This window comes from Cynocephalus volans, chromosome X (assembly GCF_027409185.1).
Source record: "Cynocephalus volans isolate mCynVol1 chromosome X, mCynVol1.pri, whole genome shotgun sequence".
Taxonomy (NCBI): Eukaryota; Metazoa; Chordata; class Mammalia; order Dermoptera; family Cynocephalidae; genus Cynocephalus; species Cynocephalus volans.
Genome location: NC_084478.1, coordinates 91618573 through 91643674, shown reverse-complemented (window position 1 = coordinate 91643674; position 25102 = coordinate 91618573). Strand labels below are relative to the sequence as shown.

The 25102-nt window shown below is 36.1% G+C and overlaps 1 protein-coding gene across 1 annotated transcript in view; it reads right to left on the bottom strand.

The window, feature by feature from the left end:
• LOC134368135 (uncharacterized) overlaps nt 1-25102 on the bottom strand; it is a 426599-nt gene that overhangs the window by 298049 nt on the left and 103448 nt on the right. The window contains 1 exon segment of the mRNA XM_063084693.1: nt 7745-7786. Coding sequence (XP_062940763.1) covers nt 7745-7786 — 42 coding nt within the window.

Below are 25102 nucleotides of genomic sequence, written 5' to 3'. Positions count from 1 at the left end.
GTATTCATAACAACTTCATTCATTATAGCCTTACAGTGGAAACAACTGAAATATCCATCAACAGAAGAATGGATAAACTGTGGTATATTCACACAATGGGATATGCTATGGGTTAAATATGACCCCCAGAACTTCACGTACTGGAAAATTGACCCCCATTGTAACAGTGTTAAAAGAGTGGGAAATCCAATTATGGTATCTGAAAGGTGGAGCTGCTGAGAGGTGATTGGATTTTGAGGACTGTGCCCTTGTGAATGCATTGATCCATTAATGGAGAAATGGGTTGGTGGTTTAATGGGTTGTCATGGCTGTGGTTCTGATGGCTTTATAAAGAGAGCAAGTGAGAAGGTTAGCTCTCTCACTCTTGTGATTCTCGCCATGAGATACCATGCATAACTGTAGAGAGTCACCACCAAGAAGGCCCTCACCAGGTGTACCCCTGTGGACCATGGACTTCCCAGCCTCTAAAAGTGTAAGAAAGAAATTCTGTTTTTTTTAGTAATTAACCAGTTTCAAGTATTCTTTTATAAGCAACAGAAATAGACTAATACAGGATACTAAATAACAACATAAAAGGAAAAATCAAATTATATCCAAAACTGATATCAAAAACTGGTATAAAAACACGCTGAGTAAAAAAGGCCTTACTGTATATAGTGTATAACTTCATTTCCAGAATTGGCAAACTAATGTGAGTTAGAAAAAATCAGAATTGGTGAGGGTTCGAATGTGGGGGAGAAAGCATCAGGGATGACTCAGAATGAGCATGAGGGAACTTTCTGGGGTGAGAGTGATGTTCCATGTCTTCACAGAGGTTTGGGTTAAACAGGTGTGTGTATTTGTCAAAACTCACAGAACGATACACTTAAGATTTCTGCATTACATTTTTGCAAATTTTATCTACAAAACTGAACTAAAACCAGTGTTGAAATTCTGTTAATGACATGCATGCTGAAATGTTTGGGGTGATGTGTACTGAGTTCAGCAACTCTGAAGTCCATGATAAAAAATAAGATGGATTGCTGGGTGGATAAAAGGATGGATAAATGGATGGATGTGTGATAAAGCAAACATAGTAAAATGTTATTTTGTAGAATTTAGGTGGATGTTTACTGTACAATTCTTTCATCTTATCTGTATGCTCAAAAATGTATGTATAATCAAATGTCAAAGGAAAGAAACTTAAGTCTTTACAGTGGCCCACTACCTAAGCAATCTGTCCCTCACTATTCCCTCTTAGACCTCAGCTTCCATTATTCTACTCTCTGCTCCCTCTCCCCCTCCTACATTTGGCTTAAGCCACATTGGCCTTCTTGTTATTCATGGAACACATCAGGAATGCACCTCTCTTTGCCTTTTAGGTCCTCCACTTAGAACACACTTCCTGCAGATAACCACTTGGTTCAAGGCCTAATCACTCACCTTCTTCAGGTCTTTGCTCAATTCACCTTTTCATTAAGGCCATCCCTAACACTCAATCCTGCCTTCCAGCACCCAATCCTATTTCCTCATTTTTTCTCTATTGCACTTATCACCATCTAACATACTGTATATTTCACTTGCTTATTTGATAATTCAAATTCAATGACGGCAGAGATTTGTGCATGTCTTTTTTCCAGAATGGTGAGCAGTGTCTGGCACATAATGCATGTTCAAGAAATATTTGTTGAATTAATGAATTGGACATGTAAAAGCAATGAATAAGTGGTAATAATGACATTTAATAGGATCAGCTATATAATCTTTAAAAACAAAAGCTAAAATACAGGAACGGGGGAAATGACAGTGACCATGGGAAAATGACTAAGGAATTATTGTGAAATTAAATTAATTAACATGCAAAACACTTAGAAAAGTGAGTGCACATAATAAATGCTATGTAAGTATTTACAATTCTTTTTATCATTGGGGCAAGAAGTATAATCTTGCATCAACAGTGTGATAAGGGATGTCCAAAACAAAACAAAACAAAAAAATAAATTCCACCTTAGACCATATGAAAAAAAGTATAGCATTTAGAATAAGAGAAGTGACAGAGTCACTCTATGCTGGCCATCACAATTCTAAGCAACAATAAGATCTGAGCACCTCATTACAAAGAAGTATGGATACCTTGTATCATATATGAACCAGAGAAAATATAACGGCAAGGGGAGCTGAGAACATTAAAATATTTGAAGAACAGTCATGTGGAAGAATAATTAAATTAGTTCTGTCAATCCCTAAGAGCCAAAGAAAGAACAGTGGGTGGACAATATAGAATAACAAACTTTATATCAGTCTAAGAGATGATTTTCTGACAGTGAGAACTATGAGAGATCTTCAAAAAGTTCATGGAAAGTGCATATTATGAAAAACCTGTGCACAGTTGGCAATTTTTTTTACACCAAAATAAACTTGTACTAACTTGTTATAGCATGTCTGAACAGGATCTATCTAGTTTGAGACACTAAGACGGATAAGACATCAGTTTGAAGAGAACCCCTATCAGAGTAACATGAATTCTGCTAAAATTGAAGCAAGAACAAACATCAAATTTATGGTGAAACTTGAGTGGAAGAATGGTGAAATGACTGATGCTTTACAAAAAGTTTATGAGGACAATGCCCTAAAGAAATCAGCAGTGTACAATGGATAACTAGTTTTAAGAAGGGATGAGACAATGTTGAAGATGAAGCCCACAGCAGCAGATAATCCACATCAATTTGCAAGGAAAAAATTAATCTTGCTCATGCTGTAATTGAAGAGGACCAACAATTAACAGCAGAAACAATAGCCAACATCATAGACATCTCAACTGGTTCAGCTTACACAATTCTGACTGAAAAATTAAAGTTGAGCCAACTCTCTGCTCAGTAGGTACCAAAACTGTTACACCCAGATCAGCTGCAGACAGAGCAGAGCTTCCAACGAAAGTTTTAAACAAGTGGGATCAAGATCCTGAAACATTTCTTCAGAAAATTATAACAGCAGATTAAACATGGCTTTACCAGTACAATCCTGAAGACAAAGCACAATTAAAGCAATAACTACCAAGAAGTGGAAGTGGTCCAGTCTAAGCAAAAGCAGACCAGTCAAGAACAAAGGTCATGACAACAGTTTTTTGGCATGCTCAAGGTATTTTGCTTGATGACTTTCCGGAAAGCCAAAGAACAGTAACATCTGTTTATTATGAGAATGTTTTCAGAAAGTTAGCCAAAATATTAGCAAAAATACACCAAGGAAAGCTTCACCACAGGGGCTTTGTCCACCACAACAAATGCTGCTGCTCATTCCTCTCATCAAACAAGGGTGATTTTGTGAGAGTTTCAATGGGAAATCATTAGGCATCCACTATACAGTCCTGATTTGGCTCCTTCTGACTTCTTTGTGTTTCCTAATCTTAAAAACATCTTTAAAGGGCACCCATTTTTCTTCAGTTAATAATGTGAAAAAGACTGCATTGACGTGATTAAATTTCCAGGACCCTCAGTTCTGCAGGGATAGACTAAATGGCTGGTGTCATTGCTTACAAAAATGTCTTGGACTTGATGGAGCTTATGTTGAGAAATAAAAATTGTGTCTGTGTGTGTGTGTGTGTGTGTGTGTGTGTGTGTGTGTGTGTGTAAAATCTTTTAATTTGATTTTTCCACAAACTTTTTGAAGTCTCCTCATATCTAAGTATATGATTAGTTTCCAGGAAGATAGGATTCCCTGAACTGCAGGTATCTGAGCATAGGCTGTACAAATGTGTAGCATAAAGGAAAGAACATGGGCTTTTGGTGTCTCAATGATCTGAATCCAAGCTCCATATGTGTAACTTATTAGTTGTGTGACTCTGAGCAAGTGACTTAAACTCTATAAGCCTCAGTTTCCTCATCAGTAAAATGTACTTCAACGTCATAGGGATTTATGAAAATAAAATTAATTAAATTAATGTTAAGAACCAAATGCTATATTTGGCATATGTTAGGCGCTCTTTAATACATGAGAGGTGATTCAAATATTAGAGTGTATGGTTGGACTACAACTAAAGTGCCTTCTAAATCTAAGGCTTTATGATTCCGTGTTATTCTTCATTTTACTTAAGACACACCAAAAATTGGATATCAGAGCTGATATCTGAGCCAATATGTAAACAATTCGTGTTTTTCTAAGGAGAACCAAATATTAGCATCAGATAATGGGCCCTTAGGAAGTAAAAACAGGAGATTACCCTATAGAAAAAGACAAGCGGAATTTTTCCTTTTTCCTGCATGTCCATCCATCACATAATATTAATATAATTTCTGAAGAAGAAGCATGTCTTTAAGAGAAGACATAGCTATAATTATAAATCCTGAGCAGAGTGGCCAGCGGCACATAAAAATCCTTTTAGAATTTAGGTGTTTTCATTAGATTCTGAAGGCTGACATGTTTTAACAGCCTCTACATTCTCCAAGTCAATGAACATTTCCTGTATTTTATATCAGTACTTTACTTTCAGGTCCCATATGGAGAAGTGAGAAAGAAAAACAGAGCAAGAGAAAATAGAAATGGTTAGGGAGAGAAAATCTGAAGGATAAAGAAAAATTAAATGGGAGGGGAAGGCAAGGAATGTTTGGACAAAACATGGTAGTAAATAAAGAAAACATTATGGAGTAGATAATGTATGCTTATTAAAACACCATTAAGAAAATTCATTTAAAAATAAAGTCAATGCTGATGCTGAGCAAAAATATAAAGCTGGAGGCATAACACTACCTGACTTTAAGCTATACTACAAAGCTATAATAACCAAAACAGTATGGTACTGGCATAAAAACAGACACACTGACCAATGGAATAGAATAGAGAATCCAGAAATCAACCCACACACTTACTGCCATCTGATCTTTGACAAAGGCACCAAGCCTATTCACTGGGGAAGGGACTGCCTCTTCAGCAAATGGTGCTGGGATAACTGGATATCCATATGCAGGAGAATGAAACTAGATCCATACCTCTCACCGTATACTAAAATCAACTCAAAATGGATTAAGGATTTAAATATACACCCTGAAACAATAAAACTTCTTAAAGAAAACATAGGAGAAACACTTCAGGAAATAGGACTGGGCACAGACTTCATGAATACAACCCCAAAAGCACGGGTAACCAAAGGAAAAATAAACAAATGGGATTATATCAAACTAAAAAGCTCTGCACAGCAAAAGAAACAATTAACAGAGTTAAAAGACAACCAACAGAGTGGGAGAAAATATTTCCAAAATATACATCTGACAAAGGATTAATATCCAGAATATATAAGGAACTCAAACAACTTTACAAGAAGAAAACAAGCAACCCAATTAAAAAATGGGCAAAAGAGCTAAGTAGGCATTTCTCTAAGGAAGATATACAAATGGCCAACAGACATATGAAAAAATGCTCAACATCACTCAGCATCCGGGAAATGCAAATCAAAACCACATTGAGATACCATCTAACCCCAGTTAGGATGGCTAAAATCCAAAAGACTCTGAACGATAAATGCTGGCGAGGTTGCGGAGAAAAAGGAACTCTCATACATTGTTGGTGGGACTGCAAAATGGTGCAGCCTCTATGGAAAATGGTATGGAGGTTCCTCAAACAATTGCAGATAGATCTACCATACGACCCAGCTATCCCACTGTTGGGAATATACCCAGAGGAATGGAAATCATCAAGTCAAAGGTATACCTGTTCCCCAATGTTCATCGCAGCACTCTTTACAATAGCCAAGAGTTGGAACCAGGCCAAATGTCCATCATCAGATGAGTGGATACGGAAAATGTGGTACATCTACACAATGGAATACTACTCAGCTATAAAAACGAATGAAATACTGCCATTTGCAACAACATGGATGGACCATGAGAGAATTATATTAAGTGAAACAAGTCAGGCACAGAAAGAGAAATACCACATGTTCTCACTTATTGGTGGGAGCTAAAAATTAATATATAAATTCACACACACACACACACACACACACACACACAAAAACCGGGGGGGGGGAAGAAGATATAACAACCACAACTACTTGAAGTTGATACGACAAGCAAACAGAAAGGACATTGCTGGGGGGGAGGGGGTGGGAGAAGGGAGGGAGGTTTTGGTGATGGGGAGCAACAATCAGCCACAATGTATATCGACAAAATAAAACTTTTTTTTAAAAAAAAAAGAAAAATAAAAAATAAATAAATAAATAAATAAAAATAAAAATATACTCAATATTTAAAAATCTCAAAGTTTATTCCACTTGTATAACATGAAATTGCTACAGCTTTCCAGTCTATACAAGCATGAAGAATGTAATAAAATAAGTGAAGTCTTCTTCATGATTTAAAAAATAGGATAATCTCAAATACAATACCTCCTCTGAGTTGATAATGAGAATGATGAAATAATGCAATTGTAAAATGGAGCCACTTCATTTTCAGCTATATCTTTGATGGTTCCTAGTTTCTTGTTAAAGCTAAATTCAGCTTATACCTAAGTAAAACTAATGCTTCAAGAGCAAAGTTGCCTGCTGCTAGGAAAAACTATTGAGTAGCCTATTTCCCTCCTCTTTCTTTTTCTTCTCCAGTCTCCCCCTCCATGAACTCAATGTCCTTGTGCTTTATTTCAACTTGCCCTTAAGAAAACCTTCTTTCAGAAAAATACTGAAACACTTTATTGCACTTAAATGGAAAACATGATTTACTTAACATTGTAAGCATTGGAATATTGTAAATCTCTCAAGAAAATTTTCATTTTGACAAGCAACAAGTCTTAAAGTCAAAGAAATCACATTCAAACATCAGCAAACTGGAAAAGGAGGTAGTTTCTAAGCAGAGGGCTCTTCACTTCTGTATATAATATTACGTTAAAAACAGAATTGGTATTTAGGTGCTTTATTTTGTCATGAAACAATTGCTAAGCAATGGACAAAATAAAGCACACACAGAAAAACTGCTCTTAAGCCATTTGCAATCATATGAGTGTTTGAGCATCAAAATTCCTTCAAATGGATAATAGCATGATCTAGAAGGTAAGAAGTACAAGTTGATTTTCTGACTGTTTCAGTCACATCTAAAGTATCTCAGGCAATCTCTAAGTCTAGAGAGTACTATTGCAATATTTTTTCTAAACAAAGAAAAAACCCAAGTGCCAAGGCAATATTTTAGTTGAACTTACTGAGGAAAAATATTTTCCCAACTGTGGTCTTTTTATAAAGATGAATTTCTCTGTGCCAATATATTATATAAATCATTTCAAAGAATTCTGACTTATAAAGTGTATTAAGGCCTGTTCTCTTGGGAAATTTAAACCCCCAAAGAGCAGTTACAGTCTCTGTCAAAAGAAAGCTTCACACAAGAAAATTATTACTTAGGGAAAGAGTGTTCCAAATCAGAAATGTGAATAAAAAAACTAGTTTTTGTTTCAGGATATGCTGAAAATACACTGCTCACATTTGCCCATTATTGTATAGTTTCTTCACTGGGTTCATAGTTTGTTTTTCTCTCATATTCTAGACTATTACCTTCCGCAAGAAATATTTTTTTCTTGTTTCATCTCATTCAATTTGTATGTCACAAAAGAATAAGCCAAAATATGCTTTAAACATTCGTATATATGTATGCAACTTTATTTTTGTGTAGTGAATTAAAGGAGATATAATTATTCAGCACTCTAAAGGAGTATATAATTATTTAGTATCAAGAAGAATATAGTGCATATAAAATATTTTATTTTATAAACAGAATTTTAGAAGGCCACTTACCACATCTATCATATCAGATTCCATTTCATGGCTGAGATCAGACTACAATAAAAAGGAAAAAAAGAGGTGAGTGTCTAATTGTTGATATAAAATCCGTTATTTCTCTATTAAAGGGCACAGAATAAAAATTAAATATTAATACAAGTGTGTTTCAGATATCTATCCATATCTAAGTTACAGAAAAGCATTCTTCAGAATCAGAGAAAACAGTCAATCTGAGAGTCTTTGGCTTTTTTCAGATGGCTTTTATCCATTTGCATTTATTGTGATTCTGATACATTTGGAATTACTCTACTATCTTATTTTATGTTTTCTATGTACCATTTTTTCACCCCACCTTCTGTATATTCTATTAAATCACATTTTCTTCATTCTTTTTATTTCCCCTTCTATTGGTCAAGACATTACACATTCTATTTGTGTACCTTTAACCTAAAAGTTTTATCACATACAGCAGACTAAATCTGGTTAATCAATACCTATATCCCTCTCTGATCAATACAATGACCTTAAAACCCTTCCAATCTCCTCTCTTTCATCTTTCATGTTATCATTGTCCAATATTTTAGCTCCATCTTTTCTTCAACTGCCAAAACTAGTCCTTAACTATGCAAACTTATAAAGATAAACAACATTTTAATGGTTTTCCTGCTCACCACAGCTTCTTCTTAAGAATGTCATTTATTTTATAATAAATAATATACAAGTGCACTGATTACAAATATACAGTTTGATGATATTTTTACATATGTATATACCTGCATGATCACAACAGAAGTAAGAATATAGTTTATGGCCATACCACCCTGTATGTGCCCAATCATGTCTGATCTCAGAAGAAAGAATATAGAAACTTTCCAGCACCCATAAGGTTCCCTCATGGTCTTTCCCAGTCTATACTCTAAGTGGTAACCAAAAATCTGGATTATAATTTTATTGCCCATTTTGAACTTTATATAAATGAAAACATAAAGCATGTATTCCTTTGTCTCTGGCTTCTTTCACTTGCCATACTGTCTATAAGAGTCATTCATTGTTGAACATCACCTAGTTTCAGTTTTACATGACATATCTTTTTCCATCCTTTCAGTTTCAATACCTTTGTGTCCTTATATTTAGAGTGTAACTCTTATAAAAATCATTTAGATCCATTTTAAACACTGCATTAAAATCTTTGCCTTCTAAATGAAGTATTAAGCTATTTAAACTTAAGGTAATTGCAGATATAGTTGCGTTTATATAATTTTTTATAATATTTGCTCTTTATTCCATTTGTTCTTTGTTTCTTTATTCCTCTTTCTTTTTTTAACTAAATATTTGTATTATTCTATTTCTTCTCACCCATTAGGTATTGATTTATGCTGCTTTTTATCATCCTTTCCATGGTTACTATAGAGCAGGTTTTTAAAATGTGTTTTGGAAAACTGTGTTCTCATGATCTTTTCAGGATATTCATAAGGTCAAAATAAAAGAATATTTGTCTTTTTCGTTCTCATTTTTTCATGAGTATACGATGCAGTATTACAGATGGTTATGTTATGTGATATAACAATATATTAAATTCAGAAACTAATAAGAATATCCAGCTGTCTTCTATTAAACCAGAATTAAGGGCATTTGTAAAACACAAAACAATGCAACTCTTAATTTCTGTTTAATTTTAGAAAATAGTTATTTTTTTAATAAAAATATGCTATGTATGTTTACTTGTAATGAGTTTATTATTATAACATCTAAATGAATTAATAAATATTTTTTAAACTTCTGAATTTAATTTTTTAATATAGAAGCTATCAATAGATGTAACCCATATAAACAAAGGCTCTTTGGAGTCTAAAATATTTTTAAGAGTTTAAACAGTTTCTGAGACCAAAAGATTTGGTGACTGTCACACCACAGATTATGTGTCTGATTTATTTCAGTCCACATTAAATTGGTAATTTTACCACTTTCAAACAATGCCTAGAATTTTACAGAAAGGTTGTGACATTGTCATATTTTTGGCTTTTATTAATGTTATACATTTTATAAGGTATTAATATTATTTTTATTTTAAAAAGGCAATACTCATTTATATTTTACCCAAATATTTACCTTTTCTAGGCCCCTTCATTGCCTTTTGCAGTTTCTTACATATGAGATAATTTTCCTTCAGGCAGAATTCCCTTTACTATAGTTCAGATCTCCTGTGACAAATCCTTTTGACATTTATTATTTTTAAATGTCTTGATTTCGCCTTCAGTATTGAAGAGTATTTACATATATTTAATTTTGCCCTCAACTGTGCAGAACAGAATACAAGTTGGCAGGGTTTTTTTTCTTTCTTTCATCACTTTAAAAATGTCACACAATTGTCTTCCGGCTGGGGTGACCAACCTTCCTGGTTTGCTTGGGACTGTTACAGTTTAAGCATTGAAAGTCCTGCTTCTTGGAAATCCCTCAGTATAGGGAAAATTAGAATGGTTTGTTATCCTACTTCTGCCTTCCATTGATTCTGCTGAAAATTCAGCTATTAGTCTTATTGTGGCTCCTTTGAAGAATGTCTCCTTTCTCTGGCTGCTTTAAAGATTTTTTTCTGTGATTTTTCAATAATTAGACAATGATGAGTGTAGATGAGGTTTTGTTTGTTCATGACCTGCTTGTGGTTTGCTGAACTCTTTTAAACTGTGGGTTGATTCCATCACATTTGAAAAATTATTCTTGGCCATTATTTATTTAAATATTGTTTCTGTCCCATTCTCTCTCTGCTCACTTTCTGGAATGCCAGTTACATATTTGTTAGACCTTTAGAGCATGTCATATATGCTCTGTTCTCATTCTTCCATTTTTTTTCTCTCACTGCTTTAGTTTGGCTATTTTCAATTGACTTGTCTTCAAGTTTATGAATACTGTCTGCTGTTGAACCCATCTACTGAAATAGCTTATGATTTCAGATAATATCTTGCAGTTCTAGAATGTGAAATTAATTACTTTTATAAATTTTAATTATTTGGAAAAATTTAATTATTTGGAAATACTCAGCTTTTCATCCATTTTATCCATTGTTTTCTCTATTTTCTTTAAAATAATAATCACAACTGTTAAAAAACCCTCCTGTGCCTGACTTACTTCACTTAACATAATTTTCTCTAAGTTCATCCATGTTGCTGTGAATGGCAGCATTTCATTCTTTTTTATGGCAAAGTAGTATTTCACTGTATAATTATACCACATTTTTCTTATCCAGTCATCCAATAATGGACATTTTGGTTGGTTCCAACTCTTGGCGATTATAAATAGAGCTGCAATAAACATGGAGCACAGATATCCCTTGACATGATGATTTCCATTCCTTTGAGTACATACCCAGCAGTGGGATTTGCTGGGTCATATGGTAGTTCTATCTGTAGTTATCTGAGGATCCTCTATACCATTTTCCATAATGGCTGCACCATTTTACAGTCCCACCAACAGTGTAAAAGAAAATTATGTTAGGTGAAATAAGCAGGCACTGAAAGAGAAATACCACACGTCCTCACTTACATATGGGAGCTAATAAAAGATAAAGAAAGAAAGAAAAAAAGAAAGATAAAACAATCACAATAGTACTTTGAACTTTTAACAGAAGAAAACAGAACTGAGGTTATCAGAGGTGGAAAGGGGGGGAGGGGGAGGGGGAAAGGGAAGACTTGGTAAAGGGCCACAAAAATCAATTACATTGTATAATGAAGAATATATTAATTATCCTGACGTGAGCATCACATATTGCACTCAGGTATTGATATTCAATGCTGTACCCCACAGATATGTACAATCAACTATGTTCCAACAGGAAATAACCTTCTCTGCTAACCCCAATGTCTCTGTTATAATCTCTAGTATACTGACATTAACTATTATTTCTCCTGCTTAGTAATCATTTTTTCCTGTATCTTTGCACACCTAGCAATTTTTGTGATATTCCAGATATTGTGAATAATACATTGCAGGGAATCTGGATTATGTTATTTTCCTCTACGTATGTCAAATAACGTTGTGCCAAACAGTTAAATTACCAGTGGATCACCTCGATAATGCTGATATTTGGTTCTAGACTATATTAAGATGATGCTTCTACAGTGTGGTACATAACCACAGGATGGGGCCTTTCTGAGGTCTAAACTAAAGGCACTAGGTGTTCAAAAAGGTCTTTTCACCCTGGTTTTGTTTAAACTTGAACTTTCACTTCTCAAGAACTGTGCAGTCTCTCAAATATCTACCTAATTTTCCAGCTTCCCAGCCCCAGTTCTATAATATAACCCCAAGAGTTTTATCACACAAATGCATAGCTCAGAAATAGGTTAGATAACCAAGGGAAATTTTATTTAGATTTTTGCAGATATTTCTCTGTGGCCTCTCTGGGAATCACTGCCCCTATCTAAAGCCCAACTGGCATGGTGGCCTTGATAGTATCTTTCCAACAAGGACTCTGTTCTTTGCTTGTGCTCTATTACTCTGTGTGATGATTTTGAAAATGTCCTCAGAAAAAAATCCAGTGTCTATTTAAAGCTCACCTAATACATTTTCCTTCTCTCAAGGATCGTAGCCCTACTTGTTTTTCAGTGCTTGAAAACAGTTGTTTCACACATAATATCCAACTTTTCTTTATGGTGGAATGGTAATTCTGATACCAGGTTTTACTCACCATAGCTTCTTCTCTCACCATAGCTTCTTACATTCCATTCCTTACTTCTAGATTCCTCTAATAGTTCTTTCAGAGAGGGTGTGTGAAGTCTTTTTCTGAAAATCTTTATTTTATCCTCCCCCTTGAGTTAAATAATTCTAACTTAAGTCATTTTATTTGGAATTGAAATTACTTGGTTATCTTCTGGTATATGGTTTTGTTGATGAGAAGACTAGTACTCTAATAATCATTTATTGTAGTTGATCTGTCTTTTCTTGTGGTACATATTAAGATTATTTTCTTTCTCTTTAATGATATGCAATTTCACTATTATGGATGTAGGTGTGTATGTAGTTTTTTCTTTTGTTTTGCTTTATTCAGTTTATAATAAGCTTAGATTTTCTGAATCTAAGGATTCATACGTTTCATCAGTTCTGGATAATTTTTAACTGGTATGTCTTCAAGTGTTGCTTTTGCTCCATTATCTCCATTAGGCAAGAAAAAAGGACAGTCCAAAGAAAATGGCACAAACCCCTACAGTGGAGAATATTGAAATACTTAACAAAATTATATATATGTTTATTCTTGTATGCAGCAATCCCCTAATTAGGAAATATCTGTAATATACAGCTCCAAAAACACAAAAACAACACATTCACTAGGTCATTCAATGTACAATTATTTGTAATAAGAAATTATTAGAAACATCCTGTGCCTATCCACAAGAGACTAGTTGAATAGATTGTGCTACTTTTACCTAATAAAGTACCATGTGGCTATGAAAAAACTAACAAGGAAAGTTCGGTTTCCACTATGATGTTATAAACCCACCTTAGTCCAACCCTCCTGATTATTACACTAAAAACCCTAGACAAAACTGAAAATGAAAAACTACCCACAGACTCTGAATAGTAACCAAAAGCAGGCAAAATGTGTAAAGGAGTCAAACCTTTGATATCTGTGCTCCCACATTTATTGTGGCACTGTGCATAATAGCCAAGATAGGAAATCAACCCAAGTGTCCATAAATCAATTAATGGATTTTAAAAAATGTGGTATATACACACAATGGAATACTATTCAGCCATAAAAAGAGTGAAGGGAGAATCTTAAAGTAGAGAACGCTGGAGAAAGTTTCCTTTATGTCTTCTTGGTGTAAACCTGCAACATTTTCAGTCTTACCCCTGAGTTATGCATGTGCAAAACAGACCCAAACCAGCTGAAGTGAGATTTGAATCACTGCTCAGAGGATGCAATAGAGAAATAATGATCCAAACCTGGTCCAAACCATGATCTAAGGCTGACTGTCTGAAAATTAATTCTCATTTAGTAGAATATATTCCAAGTACTCTGAATAAGCACAGTTAGTGGGATTTATTCTAAGTATACAAAGAACTGCAAAGAAATATTGAACTTAAGCTTATTATGGATAGTGGCAATGGTGCTTTAATTCTAAACAATTATAGTGGATTGTAGAACAGAGCAAACAAGCAAATGTATTAATGCTCTTGGGTGCCAAGTTTGTCACTTTGATTAAAAGGATAAATATATGGAATACTGAATGTAAAAAAGTACCCTGCGGAGTTGTATCTCTCTCTGTCTCTCTCTCTCTCTCTCTCTACTAGATCTGTCTACTGAAAAGGCCTAGAAATGACACCCTAGTACCAAGAAACAAAACTAATGCTCATATTTTAGCCTCTAATACCATTCCCAACTAAAATGAACCAGAGATCATTGAACAAATGGTTTACTCCAAGTATGTGGGGAAAAAATGAGCCTAGAAAATATTTTTGTGTCAGAAACTGAAGAATTTCTTAGAGACTGATAGGATCATATAAAAAAGACAAAGGAGGTGGTTTGCAGGGGTCCCCACTAAATACATTTTCCACAGTTTGAACATCTAAAAAAATTATATGGTAATGGTTTGTAACACAATGAAGTTTTAAAAAAATCAGTGAAGTTCCAGTTCTAGATAAGATGGAGTAAGTGCACTCCTCTATGTCTAGCCCACTGAATTGAAACTATTAAACTAAGACAAAATGATCAGACTAGAAATTTGAGGACTCTGAAAAATAAATCATTAACAGGTGGACTGGAAAAGAAGGCCAAAATTCAATGTACCACCACAGTGATTTACAATGTTTTTTTCTTCAGTATCTGTAAGTTTGAACTCAATACAGACTTAAACTGAGCAGTGGGAATTAGCATGGAAAGAGAAAGCTCCAGGAAGCCTAGAGGAATGGGAAAGAGATCATCTAATTCTTTCTGAGAGTACAGGGTTTTTTTCCTTTTCCTTCTGTTTTCCTTTTCTTCATTTTCTCACACTCTAGCATTCAAGCAACCCTCTAGTGGCAATTTACTTAGAAGGGAGTGTGAGGAAGTTCAATCCAAAGGGAATTCTCAAACACAATGGATATTTTAGCATAAGTGATTAAAAGGAGGGTGGTAGACCTATGGGGAAAAACAAAACAAAACAAAAACCCAGCTAAATCGTAAGCCAACAAGTTTACCACAAAGTGCCAGGAAAAGAGACATCAAAGATCCTTCCTGTGGTCATAACAAAGTTCAAAGACTGGCCTTTAAAACTACCCCTGCAAAGGGGACCGAATTAAGTTGGATGAGACTGTGGAGCAATTTATGCCCCAATGCATTGGCAAAAACAGAGCAATCAACTTATAATTAGTTCTATAGATACACCACTACGCCAGTTACAGTAATATCTGCACTAATTGTCTGGTTAAAGCAATTCATAACTAAAGCCAAACATTTTATTATTTTAGTTATACTAAGTTTCCATTTGTATTGTCAAGGTTAGGGCTCAGACCTTTCAAACCCATTGTATAGTATGGGTCACCAGACCCCTCACACACAGGTCCATGCTAGGTAATTGGGAAAGATCCCGGGAGCCATTGGCAGACGACACGAGTTCAGTCCTCAGCAGTAGCAGCAAAAGCAGCAGCAGCGGTGGCCTCTTGGGGCATACTGGGGGGCACTGGCAGCAACAGCCTCCAGCAGCAGTAGCAGCCTCCCTGTGGCCCATCCCCAGAGGCATCTTGGGGGTGGGGGGCACGCTGTGGATTAGAACCACTTGTCCTTTATATTTAAGTCCATAACCCAGGACACCTGGGTGCACAATTACATTAGCAATAGCCAAGGAACACCTCGACCCACGTGCATATTTACATCAAACGCTCAGCAAGATTCTGAACATCTGAGGGGCCCTGACCATTTTCCTTCACTTTCCCTACATTAGTGAAGCCTAACACCTGGGTGTAATACAAAAAGGAGCAGTCAATCTAACAGAGAAACCAAGAAAAAAGACAAAGAGAGCTTTGCTAAAACCACTGTCATCCCAGAGTTACTGTTTATATATTAAAGTCTGTGCCCTCTGAGGAGTGATGTGAGAAGCTTTACACTGCAGGGGAAATAAACTTAACTAAAATAATTCCATCCAGTCACTAAAGACGAAAGCAAATGGCAATAAAAATAAGCCCCAGAGGGGATCAGTATCCAGAGTATCCACAATATTTTATCTAAGACTTCCAGTTTTCTACAAAATGTTACATGGCATGTTGAAAAAACAGGAAACAGGTGACCCATGCACAAGAAAAAAGCAGGAAACAAAAACTGTGAGCAGGCCCCGATGTCAAACTTAACAAAGTTTTCAGAAAAATCCGTATATGTTCAAAGAACTAAAGAAAAGCATGTTTAAAGAAGTAAGGGAATTTATGAAGACAATGTCTCATCAAATAGAGAATATCAATAAATAGATATGTTACACAAAAAAGCACAATGGGTATTACGTAGTTGAAAAATAAAATAATTGGAAAGAAAAACTAATAAGAGGGACTCCACAATATATTTAAGTAGAAAAATAAGAAATCAGCAAACTTGACGATAGAGCAATAGAGGTTCTGCAATCCAAAAATCAGGGAGAAAACACAATTAAAAAAATAAACAGAACTTCAGAAACATTAAACATCATTAAGTGCAGCACCATGCACATAATGAGAGTACCAGAAGGATAGGAGAGAAAGGGGCACAAATTTTTTTAAAAATGCCTGGAAACTTCCTAAATTTGATTTTTTAAAAAAACAGTAATATATATTTCCAACAAGCTCAATGAACTCCAAGTAGGTTAAAAGCAAAGATATCCACGTCTACACATATCATAATAAAAGTGAGACAAACCAAAGACAAATTATTAAAAGCATAACAAGACAAACATGTAGTTATTAACAAGAAAACCCAATTCAGATTTACAGCTGACTTCTTATCAGAAACAGTGAAGGCCAGGTGGCTGTGGGATCACATATTCAAAGTGCTGAAAGAAAACCATCAAACAAGAATCTTATACCCAGAAAAACTCTTTTAAAACTGAGTGATAATTTTTTTTAACTTTCCAAATAAAAGTAAACTAAGAGAATTAAATGCTAGAAGAACCTCTCACAAAGAAAAAGTCAAGGAATTTTTTCAGGCAGAAAGCAAGTAAACCTGGATGAAAATTTAAATCCACATGAAAAAACACACCACACCAGTGAATATAATTATTTAATTTTAAAAGACTTAACACATGAAAGTTTCTTCTACCTTCTCTTCACAGATTTTAAGAGAAACTGTACAAAATGATGTGTATTAAATTTTATTGTTGGGCCTATAAAATATGGAAATAATTGTATATATATACACGCACATACACACATACACAGTTGTCACTTGGTATCTGTGTCCCTTGGTTTCAAGACCTCCTGCAGATACCAAAATCCATGAATGATCAGGTTTCTGATATAAAATTCCATAGTATTTTCATATAACCTATGCATATCCTCTAATATACTTTAAGTCATCTCTCGATTACTTATAATACCTAACACAATGTAAATGCTATATAATAGTTTTTATTCTATATTGTTTAGGGAATAATAACAATAAAAAAATTCTGCACATGTTCAGTACAAAAACAATTTTTCACGACAACGTGGAGGCAGAGAGGGAACTGCCCGGACCGGCCCAGCCCCGTGAGTGACTCCTGGCCCGGCCCTGCTGGGGGGCGGGGGGGGGGACGCCCGCCCGGCTTCCGCCTGCCCAAGCGGGCCACTCACCGGCCCCGGGGCTGCCTCCATTTTCTCAGGTAGTGGCAGCTCCGGCCCAGCTTGGCCAAGCCTGTCCTCCTTGCCCGGCTCGGCTCCTCACTGAGCCTTCCCACTTGCTTGCCCCAGCATGGGGCTTCCTGGGGCCTGCAGGCCGGCCTCCCTTCCCACTCCCTTAGCAGTTCTCTGGCGGGGTTGGTGGCATGGGGAGTCCCTGGCCAATATCAGGAGGGCAAGGAAGTATGGGCTGGGCCGACTGTCACTCCACTGCACCCTGGGCTCCGGCCCCTGGTAAACTTCCTGTTACCGGGAGGCAGATACCATCTCTGGGGCCACCAGTTCGGAAAACGCCTAACCGATTTCTGGTTAGAAATAGTGTGGTGGGACTGTTCCCAAGTTCGCTTGAATCTGCCGGAGAGCTAACTGCAGGGCGGGCACCGGAGTCAGTCCGCACTGGGGGGTTTCAAAGGTGAACCGTGTGCTGCGGGATCCTCCCCCGAGGACCTCATGCTCTGGTGTGGGAGATAAGACAAGTACACAAATAACCGCGATACCAGGAGGAAGGTGATAAGTCCCGAGAAAGATCTTACAGTGCTACAAAGGCACCCAGAGTGACCGGTCGTCTGCGCTTAGCAGAAAACTGGTAGACATCCTGGGCGAGGCGGTGCCGAACAGGGTCACAAAGGCCCGGCTGATAGACGAGGGTTGCAGAAGACACGTCCCAGCCCAGCCCAGTGTGCACAGAGCGGGAGACGTCCGGCTAGGGAGGCGGAGACTCGGCAGAAAACACACACCCTGCGGGTCCGCCACTGCGTGATCCAGCAGCCCGGGCCAGAGCGCACGGAACAGGGAGAAGTCCTGCACGGGAAGTGGAAGCTCAGCAGAGATCACACACAATGGAGTACCGCACCGTGATCCAGCAGCCCAGGAGAGTCCAAGCTGACCAGAGAGGTGGATCCCCGGAGAGGCCCAAGACCCAAGGCAACCATACACACAAGGTACTAGAGGCCAACTGAGCAGTCACGGAGGTAGCCATACCAAATTGGCAACCACAGCAACATCTTAGTTAGTCAATAGTCTCAAACCGGTGGACTGTGAAATCCCCTGCCGCAATGAATAAACATCAAAAAAAAGATACCAGACATACAAAAAATCAAGAAAGTACACCACCAAAAGTTAATAAATCTCAAACTCTAGATCCTATAGAACAAGAAGCCTCTGAAATGACTGACAAGGAATTTTGAGTGATAATTCTAAGGAAACTGAATGAGATACAAGAAAACTCAGCTAGACATCATGATGAAATGAGGAAAAGTATATAGGACCTGAAAGAGGAAATGTACAAGGAAATCAATGTCCTGAAAAAAAATGTAGCAGAACTTGCTGAACAGAAGAAGTTATTCAGTGAAATAAAAAACACAACGGAGAGTTTAACCAGTGGGCTTGTCGAAGTTGAAGAGAGAACCTCTGAACTTGAAGATGGGCTGTTTGAAATAACACAAGCACACACACAAAAAAGAAAAAAGAATCAAAGACATAGAAGAAAATCTGAGAGAGATATCAGACAACCTTGAGCGCTCAAATATCCGAGTCATGGGTATTCCAGAAGGGGAGGGAAACGGAGATTGCATAGAAAACATATTCAACAAAATAGTGCCAGAAAACTTCCCAGGTATAGGAAAAATCACAGATCTTCAGATCCAGGAAGCTCAACGATCTCCAAACGTATTCAACCCAAAAAGGCCTTCTCCAAGACATGTTATAGTCAAATTGGCAAAACTCAAAGACAAAGAGAGAATCTTAAAAGCTGCAAGAGAGAAGCATCAAATCACATATAAGGGAGCCCCAATAAGGCTAGCATCAGACTTTTCATCACAAACCCTAAAAGCTAGAAAGGAATGGGATGATATATTCAAAATACTAAAAGACAAAGATTGCCAGCCAAGAATACTCTACCCTCCAAGGCTATACTTCCAAAATGAAGGGTAAATAGTATATTTCTCAGACAAACAAAAACTGCGGGAGTTCACTACCACACGATCATCCTTAAAAGAAATCCTCAAGGGAGTATTGGGTTTGGTTCCTGAAAAATAACGGCCACTGCCATAAAAACCCAAGAAAAATCAAAACCCACTAGGATAATGAAAATGGCATTCATGAAGAGAAAACAAACAAACAAAAACGCTATCTACAACCTAAGGAACCAGCAAACACAGAAACCAAACAGTAAATCAGAAAGCAAGGAACAAAAGACACCTAAGACAACCAAACAACCAATAAAATGCTAGGAATAAATCAACACCTTTCAATAACAACTCGTAATGTAAAAGGCTTAAATTCCCCAATCAAAAGACACAGACTGGCTGACTGGATTAAAAAGGAGGACCCAACTATATGCTGCCTACAAGAGACCCACCTCACCCATAAAGACTCACATAGACTAAGAGTGAAAGGATGGAAAAAGATTTACCATGCAAACAGAATAGAAAAACGAGCTGGAGTAGCTATTCTTATATCTGACAAAATAGACTTTAAACTAAAAACCATAAAAAGAGACAATTAGGGACACTACTTAATGATAAAAGGACTGATGCATCAAGAAGACATAACAATCATAAATATGTACGCACCCAATGTTGGAGTAGCCAGATTTAAAAAACAAACTCTAGTAGACCTAAAGAAGGAAATAGACACTAACACCATAATAGCAGGGGACCGGAACACCCCACTGTCAATATTAGACAGATCATCTAGGCAAAGAATCAGTAGAGAAACACAAGATCTAAACAAGACTCTAGACAAATTGGAATTGGCAGATATCTACAGAACATTCCATCCAACAATCTCAGAATATTCATTCTTCTCATCAGTACATGGATCATTCTCCAGGATAGATCACATATTAGGTCACAAATCAAGTCTCAATAAATTCAAAAAAATTGGAATTATCCCATGTATTTTCTCAGACCACAGTGGATTAAAACTAGAAATTAATAACAAACGAAACTCTGGAAACGATACAAACACATGGAAATTAAACAGCATTCTACTTAATGACATATGGGTCCAAGAAGAAATCAAGCAGGAAATCAAAAAATTTATGGAAACTAATGAAAATAATGATACATCATACCAAAACCTGTGGGATACTGCAAAAGCAGTATTAAGGGGGAAATTTATTGCATTAAATGCTCACCTCAGAACAATGGAAAGATGGCAAGTAAACAACCTAACACTTCACCTTAAAGATCTAAAAAACAAGAACAATCCAAACCTAAAGTTAGCAGACGGAAAGAAATCATTAAGATCAGAGCAGAACTGAATGAAATTGAAACTCCCCAAAAAAGACAAAAGATCAATGAATCAAAAAGTTGGTTTTTTGAAAAGATAAATAAAATTGACAAACCATTAGCATGGCTAACAAAAAAAAGAAGAGAGAAGATTCAAATAACAAAAATTAGAAATGAAAAAGGCGATATTACACCTGATTCATCTGAAATACAAGGAATCATTTGAGACTAATATAAACAACTATACGCCAGCAAATTTGAAAATCTGGAGGAAATGGATAAATTTCTGGAAACACACAAGCTCCCAAAACTGAGACAGGAAGATGCAGAAAATCTGAACAGACCAATAACAATAAAGAAGATTGAAGCTGTTATCAGAAGGCTCCCAACAAAGAAAAGCCCAGGACCAGATGGATTCACAGCAGAATTTTACCAAGCATTCAAAGAGGAATTGACACCGATTGTTTACAAAATATTCCAAAAGATTGAAACAGACGCAAATCTCCCGAACTCTTTCTATGAAGCAAACATCATCCTCATACCAAAACCAGGTAAAGATATAACCAAAAAAGAAAACTACAGGCCGATATCCTTGATGAATATAGATGCAAAAATCCTCACGAAAATACTAGCAAACAGAATACAGCAACACATACGTAAAATTATTCACCACGATCAAGTGGGATTCATCCCAGAGATGCAAGGTTGGTTCAACATATGCAAATCAATAAATGTGATACACCATATAAATAAAGTCACACACTAGGACCATATGATCATCTCTATAGATGCTGAAAAAGCATTTGATAAAATTCAGCACTTATTCATGACAAAGACCCTCTATAAGTTAGGTATAGAGGGAAAGTATGTCAAGATAATTAAAGCCGTATATGACAAACCCACTGCCAATATCATCCTGAATGGGGAAAAGCTGAAAGCTTTTCCTTTAAGAACAGGAACTAGACAAGGATGCCCACTCTCACCACGCCTATTCAACATAGTGTTGGAAGTACTAGCCAGAGCAATCAGAGAAGAGAAGGAAATAAAGGGCATCCAGATTGGAAAAGATGAAGTCAAACTGTCCCTGTTTGCAGATGACATGATCCTATATATCGAACAACCTAAAACCTCAACAAAAAAACTGTTGGAATTGATAAATGATTTCAGCACAGTAGCAGGATACAAAATCAACACACAAAAATCAGTAGCATTTCTTTTCTCCAATAGTGAACATGCAGAACGAGAAATCAAGAAAGCCTGCCCATTTACAATAGCCACCAAAAAAATAAAATACTTAGGAATGGAGTTAACCAAGGAGGTGAAAAATCTCTTTAATGAGAACTACAAACCACTGCTGAGAGAAATTAGAGAGGATACAAGAAGATGGAGAGATATCCCATGCTCTTGGATTGGAAGAATCAACATAGTGAAAATGTCCATACTACCCAAAGTGATATACAAATACAATGCAATCCCCATCAAAATTCTAAAGACATTTTTCTCAGAAATGGAAAGAACTATCCAGACATTTATGTGGAATAATAAAAGACCATGCATAGCCAAAGCAATGCTGAGCAAAAAAACAAAGCTGGAGGCATAAAACTACCTGACTTTAAGCTATACTACAAAGCTATAATAACCAAAACAGTATGGTACTGGCATAAAATCAGACACACCGATCATTGGAATAGAATAGAGAATCCAGAAATCAACCCACACACTTACTGCCATCTGATCTTTGACAAAGGCACCAAGCCTAGGGAAGGGACTGCCTCTTCAGCAAATGGTGCTGGGATAACTGGATATCCATAGGCAGGAGAATGAAACTAGACCCATACCTCTCACCATATACTAAAATCAACTCAAAATGGATTAATGATTTAAATATACATCCTGAAACAATAAAACTTCTTCAAGAAAACATAGGAGAAACACTTCAGGAAATAGGACTGGACACAGACTTCATGAATACGACCCCAAAAGCATGGGCAACCAAAGGAAAAATAAACAAATGGGATTATATCAAACTAAAAAGCTTCTGCACTGCAAAAGAAACAATTAACAGAGTTAAAAGACAACCAACAGAGTGGGAGAAAATATTTGCAAAATATACATCTGACAAAGGATTAATATCCAGAATATACAAGGAACTCAAACAACTTTACAAGAAAAAAACAAACAACCCAATTAAAAAATGGGCAAAAGAGCTAAGTAGGCATTTCTCTAAGGAAGATATACGAATGGCCAACAGACATATGAAAAAATGCTCAACATCACTCAGCATCCGGGAAATGCAAATCAAAACCACACTGAGATACCATCTAACCCCAGTTAGGATGGCTAAAATCCAAAAGACTCTGAACGATAAATGCTGGCAAGGTTGCGGAGAAGAAGGAACTCTAATACATTGTTTGTGGGACTGCAAAATGGTGCAGCCTCTATGGAAAATGGTATGGAGGTTCCTCTAACAACTGCAGATAGATCTACCATATGACCCAGCTATCCCACTGCTGGGAATATACCCAGAGGAATGGAAATCATCAAGTCGAAGGTATACCTGTTCCCCAATGTTCATTGCAGCACTCTTTACAATAGCCAAGAGTTGGGATCAGCCCAAATTTCCATCATCAGATGAGTGGATACGGAAAATGTGGTACATCTACACAATGAAATACTACTCAGCTATAAAAACGAATGAAATACTGCCATTTGCAACAACATGGATGGACCTTGAGAGAATCATATGAAGTGAAACGAGTCAGGCACAGAAAGAGAAATACCACATGTTCTCACTTATTGGTGGGAGCTAAAAATTAATATATAAATTCACACACACAGACACACAAACACAAAAAAAAACCTGGGGGGGGGAAGAAGATATAACAACTACAATTACTTGAAGTTGATCTGACAAGCAAACAGAAAGGACATTGTTGGGGGGGAGGAGTGGGAGGAGGGAGGGAGGTTTTGGGAAGGGGCAACAATAATCAACCACAATGTATATCGACAAAATAAAATAAAAAAAAAAAAAAACATGCAATTTTTCCACCAAATTCTTTGGATCTATGGATTGGTTAAACCCATGGATGCAGAACCCACAGATCGAGAGGGCTGACACACACACACACACACACACACACACACACACACACACACACACACAAACACACACTCACATACATAAATATATACACATGGACACATATACATATATTCATAATAGCACAAAGGAAGTGGATGGGAACAGAGTCATACTGGAGAAGAAAATAATACTAGTTGGTAACTCATACATAGCAGAACAAATACAAAGTAGAAATGGTAATTAACAAGCAAAAATATCACAAAATCTATAAATACATGCTACCTATCTTTTCTTAGCTTCTTTAATAGAAAGATTCTATAAAGTATTCATTATAACAATGTATCATTGCTTTTGTAACATAAATGCAATAAGTATAATAAAAATAACACACAAATGGGAAAGGAGGAAAAGAGCTATGTAATAGTAACATTTCTACACATCACTGGAATTAAGTTAGTATAATTCTGAAGGTGATTCTTATCAGTTAAGATTTATATACCAATCCTTAGAACAATCACTATAAAAAACTCAAAAATACATAGTAAAAAAATCATTAATAGAATTAAAATATTGCACTAGAAAATATATTATTTATATATATATTCACATAATATATGTATTCACTTAATATGAAAGATAATATATATTCACTTAATGCAAAATGTTAATATATGTATTTGCTTTATGCAAAACAAAGCAATAAAGGAGGAATAAAATGCTAAAACAGATGTGGGACACATAGAAAACAAAAACTAAAAGAACCAGCATTTGTTATTCTCAGCCTTTGTGATTATAGCCAGTCTAACTGGAGTGAGATTATATCCCTGATGATAATGATGTTGGGCATTTTTTTCATGTATCTGCTTGCCATTTGTATGTTTTCCATTGAAAAATGTCTATTCAGCTCCTTTGCCCATTTTTTAATTGGGTTATTTGTTTTTTACTGTATAGTTGTTTGAGTTCCTTGTATAATCTGGATATTAATCCCATGTCAGATGTATAGTTTGCAAATATTTTTTCCCATTCTATAGATTCTTGTTTCAGTCTGTTGATTGTTTCCTTTGCTGTGCAGAAGCTTTTTAGTTTGATATAATTCCATTTATTTATTTTTCTTTTGTTTTTTGTGCTTTTGGGCTCTTATTCATAAAGTCTTTGCCCAGTCCTACTTCCTGAAGGATTTCCCCTATGTTTACCATTAGTAGTTTTATAGTTTCAGGAATTAAGTTTTTAATCCATTTTGAGTTGATTTGGGAG